The following is a 20,298-nucleotide window of genomic DNA, read 5'->3' as shown; positions in this document are numbered from 1 at the left end:
AATTCCAGAGAATAGCTAGAAGAAATAAGAATGCCTTCTTAAATGAACAGTGCAAAGAAATAGAAGAAAACAATAGAAGAGGAAGGACCAGAGATCTCTTCAAGAAAATTGGAAATATGAAGGGAACATTTCATGCAAAGATGGGCATGATAAAGGACCTAACAGGGACTGGCAGGGACCTAACAGAGGTAGAAGAGATTAAGAAGAGGTGGCAAAATTACACAGAAGAATTATACAAGAAGGAGCTTAACGTCCCTGATAATCATGATGGAGTGGCCACTGACCTCGAGCCAGACATCCTGGAATGTGAAGTCAAATGGGGCTTAGGAAGTCTGAGCAACAACAGAGCTAGTGGAGGGGACAGTATTCCAGCTGAGCTATTCAAAAACCTGAAAGATGATGCAGTAAAAGTGCTACACTCAATTTGCCAGCAAATTTGGAAAACTCAATAGTGGCCACAGGATTGGAAAATGTCAGTTTACATTCCAATTCCAAAAAAGGGCAATGCCAAAGAATGTTCAAATTACTGCACCATTGCACTCATTTCATATGCTAGCAAAGTTATGCTCAAAATCCTACAAGCTAGGCTCCAGCAGTATGTGGATCGAGAACTACCAGAAGTACATGCAGGATTTCGAAGAGGCAGAGGAACTAGAGATCAAATTACCAACATTTATTTATTTATTTATTTATTTATTTATTTATTTATTTATTTATTTAATTTATATACTGCCCTTCTCCCAAAGGGACTCAGGGCGGTGTACAGACAGCATAAAACCCACAAATATGAAATTTAAAAACAGTTTAAAAATATTAAATAGATTGGCCCAAATAATTAAAATAAACAACCCAATTTAAATGTTTAACATGTGCTGGATCATGGAAAAAGCTACTTCTGCTTCATTGACAGATGAAGCCTTTGATTGTGTGGATCATAGCAAATTGTGGCAAGTTCTTTAAAAGATAGGAGTATCAAATCATCTTATTTGTCTCTTGAGAAACCTATATGCTGGTCAAGAAGCAACAGTGAGAACTGGATATAGAATCACTGATTGGTTCAAAATTGGGAAAGGAGTTTGGCAAGACTGTATATTGTCGTCCTACCTATTTAACTTACATGCAGAGCACATCATGAGAAAGTCGGGGCTAGAGAATCAGAAGTTGGAATTAAGATTGCCAGGAGAAATATCAACAACCTCAGATATGCAGATGATACCACTCTAATGGCAGAAAGTGAAGAGGAACTAAAGAGCCTCTTGATGCGGGTAAAGGAGGAGACTACAAAAGTTGGCTTGAAATTCAACATTAAGAAAACTAAGATCATGGCTCCTGGCCCTCTCAATTCTTGGCAAATAGATGGGGAAGAAATGCAGGTAGTGGCATATTTTATTTTCCTGGGTTCCAAGATCACCACACATGGGGACTGAGCCAAGAAATTAAAAGACACTTGGTCCTGGGGAGGAAAGCTATGGCAAATCTAGACAGCATACTAAAAAGCAGAAACATCACTCTGCCAACAAAAGTATGTATAGTCAAGGCTATGTTTTTCCCAGTTGCAATGTATGGCTGTGAAAGTTGGACCAAAAGAAAGGCTGAGTGCATAAGAAATGAGGCCTTTGAACTATGGTGCTGGAAAAGATTCCTGAGAGTCCCTTGGATTGCAAGGCAATCAAACTGGTCAATCCTAGAGAGATCAACCCTGATTGCTCTTTAGAAGGCCAGATCCTGAAGATAAAACTCAAATACTTTGGCCACCTAATGAGAAGGAAGGACTTACTGGAGAAGTGCCTAATGCTGGGAACAATTGAGGGCAAAAGAAGAATGGGACAACAGAAAATGAGATGGCTGAATGGAGTCACTGAAGCAGTCGGCATGAGATTAAATGGACTCCGGAGGATGGTAGAGGACAGGAAGGCCTGGAGGAACATTGTCCATGGGGATGTGACGGATCAGACACAACTTTGCGACTAACAACAACACAGATTCCTTTGTTTCTCCCAATATTTAAGAAAAGAAGAAAAGAGTGGTCCTTAGCCATAAAATAGTCCATCATGGAGGTGGAGTCTTTTAGATCAAGGTTCCCAACCCCAGGCTGCAGCCCACTACCAGGCCTTGAGCCTTTCAGAACCAGGACGCGGAAATGATGGGTGAGTGTAAATGGAGTGCACATGCTTGCCCACCTCATGCATGGAATCATCCCGTCCCCTGCCGGACTGCAAAGCCGAAAAGGTTGGGGAACTTTGTTTTAGATGGCTCAGATATAGGTTCATATCTCAAACATTTGAAAATACCTTAGAACATATAACCAATTTACCTTTACTCTATAGTTGCCCTGTTCTAGAAAATCACTACATTCCAACATGCTATTCTGTAGGAGTGGCTCGGATTTTTGTAGCACAGATATGACAACTCTCTTATTTCCCAGTTAACATAATCACAATGGCAGCAAATATGAAAATAAATCATACTAAAAATCTAACTTACTTGTAAGTAAGCATAAATCAGACTAAAGTAATTGTTAAAATTATACTGAGATTCTATAGCACAGTGAGATATGAAGTAAGCAGAAAGTATTTGGCAAACAATAAAATGCTTCACCATTTCACTAATTTATCTGTTTCTTTGCATGAATGAATTCTATATTAAACAAATCAACATTTGTACTAATATTTCTTTCCAGACTAACTGTCTGTAAGATTTTACAGACTAACCAGTACATTCTCACATTTTCAAAAAATTCAAGGAAAATTCTTCTTCTTGATAATAACAGAATTCATTGAAATTACATTTCAAGCACCATAAAAGCCTACATTTCACCACCATTGGAGCGGAGCGGAGCGGAGCGGAGCGGAGCGGAATTCTTTATTGGCCAAGTGTGATTGGACACACAAGGAATTTGTCTCTGATGCATAAGCTCTCAGTGTACAAACAAGCAACAAGTGATAAATCATGATGATAATCATATAAGATACTTCATCAGAAATCATGATACAGCACTTAATGATAGTCATAGTATACTAAAGCAATCAACATAAATCATACTAGGATACTAAATAAAACAATTAATATAAATCGTAAGATACAAGCAATAAAGTTATAGTCATAAGAAGATGAGGAAATAGGTAATAGGAACAATGAGAATAATAATAATAATAGAGCCCTACTAGGTAGTTTGACAGTGTTGTGGAAATTCATTGTTTAGCAGAGCGATGGCATGGGGGGAAAACTGTCCTTTTGTCTAGTTGTTTTGGTGCACAATTTCCTGTAGCGTCATGTTAAGAGAAGAAGTTGAAACAGTTTATGTTATGAGGCCTCTGTAGATATTTTCACAGCCCTCTTTCTGGTTTGTGCATTGTACAGGTACTCAGTGGAGGGCAGGCTGGTTGCAATTGTTCTTTCTGCAATTCTAATTATTCGTTAAAGTCTGTATCTGTCTTGTTTGGTTGCAGTGCCCAACCAGACAGTTATAGAGGTGCAAATGACTCAATAATTTCTTTGTAGAAGTGCATCAGGAGCTCCTTGGGCAGTCTGAATTGATGTAGGAAGAACGTTCTTTGTTGTGCTTTTTTGATGACATTTTTGAGGTTAAGTGTCCATTTTAAGTCTTGAGATATTATAGAACCTTTACTGTTGATACTGTGTTGCCTAGTATTGTAAGAGGTGGTAGAATATGAGGCTTCTCCTAAAATCGACTATCATTTCTAGAGTTTTGAATGTGTTCAGTTCAAGATTGTTCTGGCTACACCACAAGGCTAGTTGTTCAACTTCCTGTCTATATGCAGATTCATCATTGTTTCGAATGAGGCCAATCACTGTTGTATCACCTGCAAACTTAAGTAATTTAACGGAGGGATCCTTTGAGATGGAGTCATTGGTATAAAGAAAAAAAAAGTACAGACAGCACACAGCCCTGGGGAGTCCCTGTGCTAATTGTATAGGTATCTGATGTGATTTTGTCTAGCTTAACCTGCTGCTTCCTATCTGTTAGAAAGCTTATGATCCACTAACAAGTGTGGTCAGGCACAGCTAGCTGAAATAGTTCAGTTAGAAGAATATCTGGAATGATGGTATTGAATGCCGAGCTAAAGTCTACAAAAAGGACCCTTGCATAGGTCCTTGGAAATTCAAGATGTTGTAGGATGTAGTAAACCATATTAACAGCATCATCTGCCAATCTATATACTTGGTAGACAAATTGCAAGGGGTCTAATAGCGAATCCATAATGGTTTTCAGGTGAGCCAACACTAACACTTCAAAGGTTTTCATAACTACAGATGTCAGAGCAACTGGTCTCTAGTCGTTCAGCTCCTTGATGGAGGGTTTCATCAGCACTGGGGTGATAATAAAGCATTTGTAGCAAGAAGGTACATACTATATTTCTAATGATTTATTAAAGATGTGGGTGAAGATGGGGGCTAGTTGTTCAGCATAAGCTTTCAAGCAAGAAGGAGTTACCTTGTCTGGGCCTGGTGCCTTTCCAGGCTTTTGTCTGTGAAATAGACCTTGCCCATCATTTTCTGTGATCACTAGAAGTGAGGGACCAAAGGGATGGGGTAAATTGTAGGAGGCTTGACTGTTGTTGGTGTATCTGAGATGGAGATGGTAGTGATAGCTGACAGTGGTTTCCTCTCAAACCTACAGTAAAACAGACTCAGATCATCTGCCAGTTGTCAATCCCCTCCAGCATGGAAAGGAAGCTTGCTGTAACTAATGATATTTTTAAGAGTTTTCCCCACATTTGCTGGTTCATTTGTTCATTATATACAGTAACCATCTTCCCAATACTTTCTTTTTACTTTTTTGTTATATTGTTTTGAATATTGCTTTCATCTGCTCTTCCTTTGATTCTGTTATTGTTTCTGTGCATTCAGTTGTGTTAACTTATAAAACTGTCTGGAAATATTTATATTGAAATGTTGCCTTTCTGTCCTTAAAAAACAAAATAAAAACAAAAGATTTTTTCAAAATCTGTTCAGGAAAATTCAGTAGTAAGATGCTGAACAGCAGATATTATTGTAGCAAATGTTTATCTTGTTCAGATTATAAATTACTCAGTAATATGCTCAAGAGAAATATACCTTACTTAATCTTTCTGAAACAGATTCATAAATCTTTAAACAAAAATATGCCAGAAAGTTAACAGAAATTGTATTCCTGAAAAATATATGATTACTAAAAATATTATTTTTACTTAAATTTTAAATATATACATACCATAGTTCAATTTTAAAAAACTGAGAGTAATACAACTCTTCTCCAAAAATGCAATTTACTATGGAGAGCAAATACTGCAAAAGAAAAGTAATAGAATAAAGACTGGTCCCACTATTTTTTTATTACTTTGATTATTTTCTTTAATACAGTGATAAATCTGTTATTAGAAACAGATAAAGCTATTCCTTGCAAATTAATTGAATATTAAGGAATCAGTAATTATCTTTTTTCACAACTTAGAATTTCTTTCTCTCTCTTTCTCTCTCTGTGAGAGAAAGAGAGAGGGAGGGAGAGATGGAGGGAGCGAGATTCATACCCAGTTAATCTCAGCTTCTTTGAATTGTAAATATTGAACTTTAGAATTCCATTTTATGTAATATAGCCAGCATTTCATTCTCTGTTTTCTAACACTAACTTTGCTATAACATTCTTATATTTATTTTGAGCAGCTGAAAAACATGGATACTTTTTTATAAAGATAACTTATGGGTTCTGTTGGTGATTATAAAAAAATGTGATTAATTGCATTGTTCCAAACAATGGGCCTGTCTGAAGTGCTGCTTGATATTTTAAATATACAGGCATTATTTATGACAAAGCTGGCACACTTCAAAAACTATGTGGAAGTGCTTGGGATCTCATATAAGCACAGAACCTCTGTGTTATTCATTAAACGAGGTCTCCCCTCCCCCCCCCCCGGGCTTCTGCTTGAACCTCAAACTAAAATATCTGTTTTATGGATCCATTAATAACTTTAATAAAGATAGCTCTTAAATAAATAGTAAGTTTTTGCAGCCGTTCCTTTAATGAATGGTAGAGAAAGGCAGCACATTTCTTACAAATCATTTTCAAAATATACGCTTGACAAGTGTACAAAGCATATTTTGTGTACACATATAGAAATGTAAATAGGGTAGTTGAAACTTAAAATTATTAAATTCTCCAAGACTTTAAAATATTCATTAGAACTGGCTAAGAGATTGTAATCTGATACCCAGTTGTGGCCCTTTTGGAACAGAATGCCTTGGAAATTATTATTAATATCCTCATCATTTTCCAAAACAATTTCTACAGTATGTTCTTTCATAGGTAGAAAAAGCTGACCTGAGAGACTAAATAACCCTTCAGTATCATAGTGATATGAATCTGTAGCCAAGGAAATGTGTTTTTTTTAAATATTTATGTAAGCATAAAGAATTTCATTGGTTGTAGTTTTAAAGCTAATATGAATAGATCTGTTTTGTCCACAATTTTGGTTTAATGAATCTTTACTTTGTCACAGGAAATATAGTATACTGACCTCTATAAGTTGTCTCTAAATCCAATGATAATGGGTAGGGAATGTCAGAGCACAGATAGTTGTGTGAGATAATTAAAATCTCTGGCAACTCACTTGGTACAGAATATAATATGGCTCAGACCTCAATCTGCTGGTTAAGGCTCAAGACAACTGTGTCTTTATACATCTTGGAGTGAGCTTAAACACAGCACACTGGTTCTTTCAGAACTACACAAGAATCCTCCAATGAAATAGCTACTGTCATAGTGCCAATTATTAGTTTCCACTGTAGTGTATTTCTGAAATCACTCACTGACATCATCTGATGTATGATAGTCAATATTTGTCAGGACTACCTGCTTCACAGTGGGATGTGGTGGCTCAGTGGCTAAGATGCTGAGCTTGTCAATCAAAAGATGGCAGTTCAGCATTTGAATCCTTAGTGCTGCATAATGGGGTGAGCTCCCGTTACTTGTCCCAGCTTCTGCCAACCTAGCAGTTCGAAAGCACGTAAAAAATGCAAGTAGAAAAATAGGGACCACCTTTGGTGGGAAGGTAACAGCGTTCCATGTGCCTTTGGTGTTTAGTCAGGCTGGCCACATGACCACGGAGACGTCTTCAGACAGCACTGGCTCTTCGGCTTTGAAACAGAGATGAGCACCGCCCGCTAGAATCGGGAACGATTAGAACATATCTGTGAGGGGAACCTTTACCTTTACCTGCTTCACAAAATGAAATTAGTTGTTTTATGCCTAAATTGTTCATAGCATATGCATTAAATGTTACAAAGTTTCTTCTAGTGCTGTTCTAGTACCGCTTTACAAAGCCTATTAAGACCACACTTGGAATACTGCATCCAGTTCTGGTCACCACAATATAAAAAATATGTTGATACTCTGGAAAGTGTGCAAGAATGTGAAAGTGTGAAAGAATGATTAGGGGCCTGGAGGTTAAAACATACAGTTACAGGAATTGGGTATGTCTAGTCTTATGAAAAGGAGACATGATACCATTGTAGAACTCCGAGAAAGACAAGGGGGTCAAACTATTTCCCAAAACCAAAAGGCAAGACAAGAAACAATGGATGAAAACTAGCCAAGGAGAGAAGCAACCTAGAACTAAAGAGAAAATTTCTAACAGTGACAGCAATCAACCAATGGAATAGCTTGCCTTTAGAAGTTGTGGGTGCTCCATCACTGGAGTTTTCAGAAAGAAACTGGCAAACCGTTTGTCTGAAATGGTATAGAGCTATGATGGTGAATCTATGACATGTGTGCCAGACGTGGCACACAGAGCCCTCTCTGTGGGCATGCGCCATCGCCCCAGCCCAGCTCCAATCGTGATTATCCATTGCATTTCTGCATCGCATTTAATTCAATCAATTCCCACGTCTCGCAAAAGAAAAAGATCTCACGAAGTTGGAATCGATTGAGTGAACTTTTTCACTGGTGCGCTTTAAATGGGGGAGACGGGGTCCCATCCTCCTCCTGAAGCCCATTACGATGCAAAGCCACAATGCGACCCTACATTGTCTTAGCTCGGCAAAAAAAAAGCAGTTTTTTTTTTCCTGCAGAGCTGCATGCTTTGGGATGTCCCCATCCCCACCAGCAGAGTGTGGGCTCAGCTCCTGGGCTCGTCGGCCTTCTGACATCATTTCCACCACCCAGCACCAATTCAGGGGTTCCTCCTCCCCCCAGGGCAGCTGCTGTTCTGGTTTCCGGCACATCCGCACATGTTAAGAGCCCCCTCGGGAAGAATAAAATTCTCTACCCTTCACAAAACAAAATACATTCCTTAGGGAAAAGATTCAAAAATTTATTCCTAAAACTGCTCAAAAGTGGCCCTCAAAAATAGTTCTTTGTCCTGCCTGTATTTAGAGAAATATAGTTCTTAGCCTTAAAGGAGTTGTACATCTCTGATTTAAGTACAAATTATCCTCAGTTAATGGTAATTGGGACTAGATGATGCGGCTATAAAGTGCAATATCATGTGACCACATTGCTTAGCAATGACACTCCAAGCATTCCTTTGGTTATTAGGTGACTTGCAAGCCAGGTAATGCCAAGTGTGGTAGAGCCGGGGATGGTGGTTGCTGAGTGGGGGAAGGTGCATGAGTGGCCAATGAAGCGACAGCTGCTGGGCAGAGGAAGTGCAAACAACTAAGTGGAATGACTTGTTATCTTGTCTGCCAAATCGCCAATTGAATCTGCTTGTGGAAAGCCAGCAAGGAAGGTTACAAATAGTGACCTTGTGACTGCGGAATATTGCAACCATCTTAAATGCAAGCAAGCATGCATGCATATTGCCATCATGTGACTGTGGAGATGCTGGGATAGTTGGAACTTTGAGTAGCACATTCAGAACGATATTGTCAGCTAATATGGCTTCCAAAGCTGACAGATATAGTACAACAAGTGCCGAGAACAGACATGAGCATTTAAATAATTCTTAAGCAGTAGTATTATTTCTGTATTGGTCATAAAAACAAAACTGGCATAAATCCATCCAGTGTGTTTGTGACTGAGAAATGAACTAGGAATTTCCTGCAGCATGCATTCCATATGGTATTAGCTCACTATGTTGGGACTCATTTTCTTTATTCATTCAAACATTCATGAATAGGAAGAAGGGGAGAAAGGACAGCAACTTGGTAGCAAATTCTACCCTCTAACAATGAACATTTGTCATATGACACTAAAAGAGATGGAATATACATGTAGAATAACAGGATTTCTAAGTGCTTCATACTGTCATAAAAGAGGATGTAAACATTTTAATCTATCTATATAATACTAAAACTCTCATTTTTATAATCTTTTACAGTGCATCAAAAGGAAACATTTCTTGAATCAAAGTATTTTAAATAGATTAATTTACATAATGTGTCTGAAATCTGGGAACCCTGACTCCCAAAGGAATTAAATTTGGGGAAGTTCTGACTACTTCATGCTCAGCTGCTGCTGCTGTCAGTTAATGTTGCAATCACATGATCTTCATTTTTAACATTCCATGGAAGTTTCCCAGCCACTCTTGCAACCCTTTCTTCCTCCCACCCCAGTAGTAACTATTTACTGTCCGTTGGGGCCTTTGGTATTCTCATGTGCTTTCTCTGAACTGAACAGCCCCTCTTCTACAAACCCTCATGTGGATCACCCTATGTGTCTTTTCTGACCCACATGGCACCACTTGTGTACTGATATGCATTTTCTGACCTGTTCCAATCCCACATGCCCTATTCTATTCATGTGGCACTTTTTTCACATCCCCATAATCCCATGCACTCTTCCTGACCAGTGTTGCTCTCTTGTGGATGCTCCTCAACTAATACAGGATCTCTTGTGCATAAACAAACATTTCCCAACCTGCACAGCACCTTTCATGTAGTCATCTATCCCCTTGCTCCTTCCATTCCTGGCAGTAGACATTTACTTGCCTGCTAGCCTTCAACTTGAACTTCCTGCTGGTTTCCCCAGTGACTTTCACATTGAAAGTTTCCTATGAGCAAAGTAAATGGGGAAGCCAGCAGAAATTATAGGGAGGAAAGGAAGGAAGATAATGACAGAATGACAGGGAAGAACAGAGAGTAGGGAAGGGAGAGAGATAATTAAGAATTTCAGGAAATGAAGGAGAGAGGAAGGAAAAAAGGAAGGGAGAGGGAGAAAGGTGGGAAGATGAAATGAAGAGTTGAAGGAAGGGAAGAAGGAAGAGGCAAGAAAGGTGAGGATCATTTGGAAGTTTCAATTGGTGCAGAATGTGGAAGTATGTGAGGTTCACACTCTGTGAATTGACTGGTTGCTGTTTTGCTTCTGAGTGCAATTTAAGGTTATTATCATTAATGCCGTGCATGACATAGATACAAGTCACTTAAGGAACCATTTTACCCCAATGGGACTGGTACCAGCAGAGGAGGCCTGCCACAGATCCTTTCAGTCAAGTAATTTTGGCTGTCAGAGCCCAAGACAAGAACCTTTTCTGTTGTGGCTCTTGCCGTTTGGAACATCTTACCCCTGAGATGAGATTGGCTCCACTCTTCTCACATTCTATAAAGGCTTGATCAGGCTCTGTCAGATGGCTTGAGGGCCCAATAGTGCAGTATCACATTGGAGGTGATTGATGATTAAGACGCAATCCCACCTCCCTCTCTCATTCTTTAACTATAATTTTATCTTTGATAATAACTCATTTTTTATTGTTTTGGAAATATTTATATTATGGTTTTAATGCTTTTAATGCCATCCGGAGTCACTTCAAAACAAGATGGATGGAAAATCAATTGAATAAATAAATATGTAAATCTATATAAATAAAAATGTAAATGTTCATTTGTACATAACCGCACATTTCCAAAAGTTCTTCACCGATTGCTTTCAAATTTTGACACAATGTTGCATTCGACTACAGGTGTGTTGTTATATACCTATATTATATACATGTCACACCTGTGACAGGTAAAAACATGAAAAACATTGCAAACTGGCTGAAATTGAAAGACATTGAGAAACACTGAAAAACATTGAAAAACAGCACCATCTGCTGGACGTAAAACCAACATGGCAGCCTCCCAGCCCTGATTACGCTCAACAGATTTCTGCTCCTTATATTTAGACTCTCCACTGCGCATTTGGAACACAGAGACACCCGAGGGCCATATCCTGCCACCAGGCTTGGCAGGTAGGCAGCCGGCTCCCCGCTGGGAAGCCCTCACAGCCGGCGCTTCTAAGGCTGGGTGGGGCCCGCCCGAGCCTGGCTCTGACCTCCCCCTCCCCCGGCCCCCCATGAACTAGCCTCACCCGCCGCTGCTGCCCATTCCCCTCGCCAGCCACTCTCGGGGCTCCCTCCAAAGAACACCTGGCAACGTGGCTGCCTGGGTCCGCCGAGCAGGAACCCTCCATCCCTCGCCTGGCCCGAATCGTGCCTGGCCCAGCACTACCACGGGCCCCGAGGTCAGAAAGACCAGCCACCAACTGGCGCTATGCATATCCGGTCAGTGAGCGGGAGATGGAGGCAACTGGAGCCTCTGAGTCACCTTTGACCTGTGCCGCCTTTGATTCCAGGTGGGCGCTCTGGCAGTTCATGGAGCCTATATGAAAATTTCAGCCTCTGGCAGAAAAGGGACTCCAGGGAGGCTTCGGGAGATGGAAACGGCCAAGAGGGAGGATGGCCAGCCCTCCTTCGTTTTGCCTGGAAGAGCGGGGGATTTAATCATTCCCCTGCCCTTGGCAGGTGGGGGAGGAGAACTGCGCAGCAGGGGTCCAGTGGGGTGTGCGTGCCGTCTGCCTTTGCCGCTTTCTTCCTTCAGCCAGGAAGCCCCAAACCAGCCTCGAACCCCCACCGCACCCCCTCCCTCCCTCCCTTCCCTTCCCTGCTATGCGTCTCCCCATCGAGCCCCCAGAGAACATCTGTGTAGGGAGGATGGAGGGGGGCCCTGAGTTTCTGCTGTGGTGCAGACAGCTGTGAAGACCTGGCCTGAAAAGGTAAGGCAGGGGATGCAGAAGAGGCCGGGCCAGAGACAGAGATAAATAGAGAAATTCAGAGAGACGGGGGGGGGGGAAGAGAGACACATATAGAGATACAGAGAGAGAGGGTGGGAGAGAGACAGAGAGAGATACAGAGAGGGGGGGGGAGAGAGAGACATAGAGATACAGAGAGAGGGGGAGAGAGAGACACATAGAGAGATACAGAGGGGGAGAGAGAGACATAGAAAGATACAGAGGGGGGAGAGAGAGACATAGAGAGATACAGAGAGAGGGGGAGAGAGAGAGACATAGAGAGATACAGACGGGGGAGAGAGAGAGAAATAGAGAGATACAAAGAGAGGGGGAGACAGAGAGGGAGGATTTTGTGGTTCCCATTGTTTTTTAGTAACCGGTTCTCTGCCCTAATCACCAGCTGGGTAGGCATGGTTTGGGGGCTGTCATGTGACTGATAAAAGTGAATGACGTCGAGTTGGCCACGCCCATCAAATGTTCGTGGAGAGTTTGGAACTTCAGCCTCGCTCTTTTAGCCCAGCGGAAGCACCAGACTGGGCCACAGCAACGCGTGGCCGGGTACAGCTAGTAAATAAATAAAAATAAGAAAGGAAGGGTGGAAGGCAGGGAGAGAGACAGGGAAGGATGGAAAGAAGGTAGTGTAGACAAAAGGAACGGAGGGAAAGTGGGAGGAAGATTTCTGATGTATTCTGCCAGTTTCCCCCAAGGAAATTCAATCAGGAACCCAGAAGGAAGTTGGAAATCACTCCTGCTCACTCCTTTTTGTCCACCTGTGGTCATTTAGTTTCTCTGTTTAGATAAAGAATTATCCCTGAAACAATGACACAATAGGGCATGGGTTGTCTAGTAAGCATATAAAATAAGAGCTGTATAAAAGGTGGCAATACAGGTGGAAAATTTTAATGTTTAAGTTTTCATACTGAACAGTAACAGATTAATCTAAAATTAAGATTGTATGATGATTAAAAATATATAAGATGAAATACTTCTTAGAGAAATATTCTGGTTGCATTATTTTCTGTATTCTTCTTTATTATGTGATAACTTATCTTGGTATGTGAAATATAAAGCTTTTGGCTTGACTGAACATGTACAGAACAGCAATGACAAACATGTTTTGTTAATAAGGAAAAAGGAAAAATACCAACAGAAACAATCAAACTATTACCAACATGCCCAATTATGTAGTCCTGGAGATTCTTCCTACTGCCTGCCTGTTAAACCAAGGAATAGTTTGAATTGCCTTTCACCGAGGCAATATCAACTAAAAGATTGGGATAAGGAAGAGCACTTTACTCCAACTTTTTGGGATTTCAGTTCTCAAAAGTCTAAACCAACAAAGTCATTCAAAATATTTGAACGGCAAGAATTTATGGACTGCAGCGCATATTCCTTATTTTTTCTCACTTTCCTCTTTTTTATGTTGGTTTGTATTTTAAGACTCAATAAAGACACAGACACAGACAAACACACAAACACAAACACACACACACACACAGAGAGAGAGAGAGAGAGAGAGAGAAATAGAGCAAAGTATATACAGAAAATAATTTTAGCCAAGTTAATGACAAAATAACAACTTCTGATTTAAACAAGGATTCTTATAGTCTTCAAAACCTTCATAGGACTGCAATTAACTTGCAAAAGTGTCTGACAGTTTAGAGCATATATGACCTGAGGGCCTCATGGACCTCAGAGTTTATTTTTGTACATTCCAGAGTTCTTCCAACAAAATTTGTGAAAATTGATGGCATTGTTTGGAGGCATTTTGAAGCAAGAAAAAAACCCCCACAACTGTAGATTTAAAAATAGACTTAACATAGTTTACCCAGAAAATCCTGAGTCATTGGAGCACTTTTTGCTACAATCGTGCCCACCTTGCAACATTGCCTTGCCTCTTGCAGGCTGCATCTTATTAGCCTTGTTTTACCTACTATTTAAATGCAAAACGAACAGTTTAAGAAACTGGAGCAACTTTTCATGAAAGACCTAGTCAATCAAGATGAGAATTCACCCTACCTATGTAAAATTTGCAAAAGATAATAACAATAAAAATTAAATTTGTAAATGTATTTATACAGACTTCAAATTAATTTATTGAAAAGTTCAATTGACTCTCTTACCAAAATCAGTTTTGCAATTCTCTGATGGGACATATCTCCTATGATCAGTTGGATTCAGTTGCTGGTATTGCAAAAGAGTTCTAACTATATAATGTGAATAATAAAACAAACCTTCTATTATTTATTTTTAAAATCAAATTTAGGCACTGTCTCACTATCACCTTAAGCAGGGGTGAAATGCTCCCGGTTCGGAATGGCTCGGGCAAGTAGGTAGTGATGGTGGTGGGCAGTTCGGAGAACCGGTAGCAAAAATCCCCGCCCCCGCCCGCCATGCCCAGCTGAGTCGCACAATCATCAGAGGCTTTTTTCTCTTTAAAATGGCTTTGAGGAACCAAGCTCTGACGATCCCAGCTGAGTTGTCTGCTAATCAGGCAACTCAGCTTGGATCGCCAGAGCCATGTAAAAGAAAAAAACTTTTTTCCTTTTAAATGGCTCTGACGATCCCTCCCCCTCCACCCCCCTCAGCTTGCTTACCTTAGCTGCTGGTCGCAACGCCTTGCTGTAATCCCTGCAATCAATTGCATCAGCAAGCAACTGCATCTCTCTGCCTGCAATCAAGCAGGCAGGGAGTTGTGGACTTCAACTCCCAGAATTCCTCAGCCAGCAAAGCAAAGCTGGCTGAGGAATTCTGGGAGTTGAAGTCTACAAGTCTTAAAGTTGCCAAGGTTGGAGACCCCTGTTCTATTGGGTAAGTTTTTTTCCCCTTTGGGAGCTTTAAAAAATAGTTAATTGGGGTTTTTTTTAGTTGTACTTTTTTTAGACCTAGCCATTTAAAGTTTAGGCAGTTTTAAATTTAGCTGCTTTTATATAAAAATAAAAATAAATTAAAATAAAATAATATTTGTGCAGCTTTCTGAGATTTAGTGTGTTTCTGTAGTGTTTCACTCTAACTACACAAACACACAAAATCTCACAAAGCTGTATGTGGAATTTTGTGCATGTAAAGTGTGAAAGTTGGTTTTTTGGGCTTTTTGTGGCTGTGTGAGGTTCCTGCTTGTTGCAGGGGCCATTTTGGGTCTAGCACAGCTGCTTTTATATTGTGGGTGAGCCAGTTGTGTTGTGTTGTGTTTTATAGGTTAAAAAAGGGCAAAGAAATGACATTGACTTGGCCTCGCCCACTTGACCAACAAGCCACACCCTCTCAGTCACCTTACCACCAAGCCACGCCCACTAATTAAACCACACCCACAGAACCGGTAGCAAAAAAATTTAGATTTCACCCCTGACCTTAAGTGATTATTGTGAGTTATAAATTTTCATTAAAGAAATAAGGAAGCCATCATTCCAAAACAGTCATGTCCACATACCATAGGGAGTCTCTGGTGATACAGGAAATGCTGGAGTAAGTGGAATTGTTGCGTTCTTGCTGGGTGAGAAAATGCTTCCATCTCCTTCATTTGGGTTTTCCAGGTAACTTACAACACCCATCTGGAATGTACAATAGGATAACAGTATGGAAAACCATTTCTCATAACCATATACAAGCTTCCTAAATAGCTCTATTTATTCTACTCAATTTTGGCAGTTTTAATTCAAAAATAGATCTATGAAATTGTTGGTTAACATTAAAATAGAGAAACAAGAATTAGTCCAAATGCCAACTTTATAATTTACTAAAGACTAATAATAGAGTGGTTTCTAACTTGTAAGAATTTGTACAAAAGCATATAAATATTGCCCTTTCAAAATAAGGTAATACTTTGGAAAGAATCTTTTTTTTTTACTCTTTCCACTTCCATAACAAAACTGAATCTCAAAACACCTGCCAATATCAAAGATTTTCAAGGCAATAGACTATTGCAGTTTTTCAAACAGAATAGAACAGTGATGGCTAACCTTTTTGCTGTCACATGCCAAAAGCAGGGAGAGCGCGGGGAGTCATGCGCACACATGCCCACACCCATAATTCAATATTCCCATGCCCCCCCCATGGATGTGCATGACCTCCCACGCTCCCCCATCTTTTGGCACGCAATGGCAAAAAGGTTACCAGTGGGCGCAGTAGGCCCAAAGAGGCTTTCTTGGAGCCTGGGGAAGGCGAAAACAGCCTTTTCCACCCCCCGGAGGCCCTCTGGAAGGTGGAAACGGCCCATTTCCCGACTTCTGGTGGGACTGGAGACTCGTTTTTTGCTCTCCCCAGGTTCCAGAGCCTTTCTAGGAGCCTGGGGAGGGCGAAAACGGCCTTCCCCACCACCATCCGGAGGCCCTCCAGAGCAGTGGTGAAATCCAATTTTTTTTTACTATCCGTTTTGTGGGCATGGCTTGGTAGGCATGGGGTGGCTTGGTGGGCATGGCTTGGTGGGCATGGCAGGGCAAGGATACCGCAAAATCTCCATTCCCACCCGACTCCAGGGGAAGGATACTGCGAAATCCCCATTCCCTCCCCACTCCTGGGGGAAGGATATTGCAAAATCTCCATTCCCACCCCACTATGGGGCCAGCCAGAGGTGATATTTGCCGGTTCTCTGAACTGCTCAAAATTTCCACTACCGGTGTTTCAGAACCTGTCAGAATCTGCTGGATTTCATCCCTGCTCCGGAGGCTGGAAACAGCCCATTTCCCAACTTCCGATGGGACCAGAAGGCCCAAAAATCAGCTGGCTGGCACGCACATCAGGGGTGAAATGCTCCCAGTTTGGACCGGATCACCCGATCCGGTAGCGATGGAGGCGGGTGGTTCGGAGAACCGGTAGCAAATATCCCTGCCCCTCCCATTGCCCAGCTGAGCCGCGTAATCATCAGAGGCTTTTCTTTTATTTTTAAGAGCATTTTTTCTACAACCTTTTTGGCCGAAAAAATACTTTTAAAGTAAAAAAACCAAAGCCTCTGATGATCGTGCGGCTCAGCTGGGATCATCAGAGACTTTTAAAAGCATTTTTTCTACAACCTCTTTGGCCGAAGAAGTTATAGAAAAAATGTTTTTAAAAGGAAAAAAAGCCTCTGCCGATCAGGCACGTCAGGTGGGATCATCAGAGGCTTTAAAAAAAAAAAAGCTTCTGCCGATCAGGCAAGTCAGCTGGGATCGTCAGAGGCTTTAAAAGCATTTTTTTACAACCTCTTCAACCGAAGAGGTTGTAGAAAAAATGGTTTTAAAAGTTTTTTTTAAAAAAAGTTCACCACACCCACTCAGTCATATTGCCCCCACCACCACCAAGCCATGCCCACAGAACTGGTAGTAACAAATTTTACATTTCATCACTGGCGCACATGCACGCTGAAGCTGAGCTAGGGCAAAGCTCACGTGCCCACAGATATGGCTCCACGTTCCACCTGTGGCACATGTGCCATAGATTCGCCATTACAGGAATAGATGATAATATCTGAAGCTCAAGGTTGAATTGTAGAGTCCTTAGTACTCTCTGAGCTTGATTGTTTGCTTGAAGATGTTTTATCATCCAACTAACTAGGTAATGGAATATCTGCAAGCAAGCAACCAAGCTCAGAAAGCATCAAGGTCTGCACAATTTTTTTAAATGAAGAGATTTATGAAATCTATCAATACATGCCATATGTATAATGTGGCAAAGGTGAATAATAGAATCATAAAGAAGATCGTGCAATTCGTTAATGCACGATCTATCCCAAACAAATGATTGTCTAATGTTTACTTGAAAACTTTCAGGGATGGAGCACTCCTGGCTACAGGAGGTAGACTGTTCCACTACTTAATAGCTCTCATATTCAGAAAATTCCACTTTATTTCATTTGATCTTGCTTTCTAAAGATTCCACCAACCAATTTTTGTCCTAGGTTCAGGCATTAATTAATATCCCTACTGTCTTCTTTGTGATATCTCTTCAGATACTGGAAGATTTTTATCTCATGCTAGCCTTCTGATTCTTCTCAGAAGTAATAATGCAAAGCCCTATTTTATCTTTATATCATTTCTCACTATTGAACAGCATTTTGTTCAGGCCCAATATTCAATCTATTAAAATCCTTCAAACAGATATCATAACCCTAACCCCGACGCTAATCCTTTAAAGTGTTTGCTCTTTATTTTACTAAAATGTCTTCATGCAAACGAAAGAACTGACATAACCTTATCAGGAATCATGGGGTTTCGTGTTACATTTGGAAGTTTGAAGCATGTTGAGAGTGCTGTGACAAACTGGTTGTCAGTGTAGTCAGTTACAAAACATTACTTGAATTAAAATGGATGCAGAAGGAGAGGTGAGTGCATACGTGCATGCGCATGCATGCACACTTCAAGGTTTGCCCTAGTTGTCTTTGCAACAATACATATACATAGACAAAATCTTTGCTAAAACTGTCAGCAAAATATTTGTGCATGCATTTGTGTGCAAAGAAATTTGGAAAATCTTTGAAGCAACAGTGCAAGCTTTCTTTGGAGTGTGCCAGCTTTAATGCTTCGGACGAGGGGATGCTTCATTTAACCAACATACTTCATGAATTGTCTCTTTTGAATGCTTTGTGGAGCTCAGCAATCCACTTTCAAATTTACCTTTATTCTTCTTTTAGTCTGGACTAAGCTGTACATTTTCAAACAAAGTGGTAGCTCTAGCTATTTGCCATTTTTATATTCCGAGAATGTCTGGGCTGGGGGGTCCACTTGAAACTCAGAAGTCCACTTGGAAATAAAAATTATTTTGGAGGCTGGCACACTCTTAAGAAAGATTGCACTGTTGCAAGCATTTAAAGTCCCATTTCATTTTTTAATAATTGAAAAATAAATTAGTAATGCAAGGAGCTAAGTGATTGTCAAAGAACATACCAAAAAGCATTCTATTAACAGAAGAAAACAACTAATATGTATTATATGCCTTTTTAAAAAGTGTCCAGAGTTGCATACAAATATGTGGAAGTCCAGAGAAATAATTTGGCAAAGGAACACCATCGTACATTATATCAAAATTTCATTGTTCTTTACTTTTAATTTGAGATGCAACCTCATTCCCATTCTAGCAGGACCAAAATCAGGATAACAGATTTCTGAGGAGTCCTTGGAGCTTTTTGAGTTTGGTGATTTTCTTGCAGACGTTTCATTATATGAACTAGGTAACATCATCAGTACTAGTAACAAGTAGGATTTGCTCTCAGTTTATATTCTAATGGCTTCCCTGGTCCCTGTTGGATCAAAAAGACCAAATACCTTTCCACCAGCAATCAACACTCAGATGTGCATAGATTAGCATCAAGATCAGGGGTGGGATTCAGAAATTTTAGCAACCGGTTCTCTGCCCAGTTGCTGGCTGGGCATAGCCATGGTGGGTGTGGCCTACTCAGCCTCCTGCACCACGGGGGGGGGGCATTTTCATCCTCCCCAGGCTCCGGAGGCTTTCCTCAAGCCTCTGGGAGGGCGATAATGGCCTCCCCCGGGTCCAGAGGCCAGAAATGGGCCCATTTTCAGACTTCCGGTACTTCCGGTAGGCCCATTCTTCACCATCCCCAGGTTCTGGAGGCTTTCCTTGAGCCTCTGGGAGGACAAAAATCATCTCCCCCGGGCTCCGGAGGCCCTCTGGAGGCCGGAAACAGACCCGTTTTCAGAATTCCAGTACTTCTGGTAGGCCCGTTTTTTGCCCTCCCCAGGTTCCGGAGGCTTTCCTCGAGCCTCTGGGATAGTCAAAACAGCCTCCCCCGGGCTCCAGAGGCCCTCCAGACACCGGAAATGGGCCTGTTTCCAGACTTCCAGAACTTCTGGTAGACCCATTTTTCACCCACCAAAAGCCTCCACGCAGGGCCTGCACTTACCTGGCATCCAAAATGGGCTGCATGGAGACTCCTGGGAAGGGAGCAGTGGGGTAGGAGGGGTCAGCCAGTCCTTGCAACAACTGATTGGCGAACCAGATTAAAATTAACATCACTTCGCCCAAACCGGTCCAAACTGGCTGAATCCCACCCCTGATCAAGATTAATATCAAACCAACAAGCAAACAATACTCCAATGAAGGGACTATTAAACAAGCTAATAGTAAACAGTCCAATCAACGAAACTTCAAGACCACTCCCACCAACCCTGATAGGGCAAGCCTCTGTCAAGTAACGTAATTTGTGTAATGAAACATCCTCAAGAAAACAAGCAAGCTCAGAAACCACCACCAACCCCTTAATTCAACCCTGAACTATAAATATTTCCCTTTATTGGTAACAGATTATTATTGGTTGCCATTTATAGAGTAACAGCATACACAGATCACATTTTAAAATTTGAAATATTTTTCACTTCTTTTAA

General features: G+C 41.0%; 1 protein-coding gene across 8 annotated transcripts in view; it reads right to left on the bottom strand.

Annotated features, from left to right (window-relative positions):
- The window catches only part of TNS3 (tensin 3), a 203,857-nt gene that overhangs the window by 46,385 nt on the left and 137,174 nt on the right, over positions 1–20,298 (bottom strand). For 4 of the 8 annotated variants that reach the window (XM_087892365.1, XM_087892367.1, XM_087892368.1 and 1 more), the window contains 2 exons: positions 15,414–15,534; positions 14,107–14,190 (listed from right to left, as the gene is read on the bottom strand). In XM_087892365.1, coding sequence (XP_087748491.1) covers positions 14,107–14,190; positions 15,414–15,534 — 205 coding nt within the window. The remainder of the gene's footprint in view (positions 1–14,106; positions 14,191–15,413; positions 15,535–20,298) is intronic. The other 4 variants (XM_087892371.1, XM_034416437.3, XM_087892370.1 and 1 more) reach the window with 1 other exon arrangement.

The sequence above is a fragment of the Pantherophis guttatus genome, chromosome 4, assembly GCF_059756535.1.
Source record: "Pantherophis guttatus breed Tessera chromosome 4, ASM5975653v1, whole genome shotgun sequence".
In the NCBI taxonomy this organism is placed as follows: domain Eukaryota; kingdom Metazoa; phylum Chordata; class Lepidosauria; order Squamata; family Colubridae; genus Pantherophis; species Pantherophis guttatus.
This window is presented reverse-complemented; position numbering and strand designations above follow the sequence as displayed.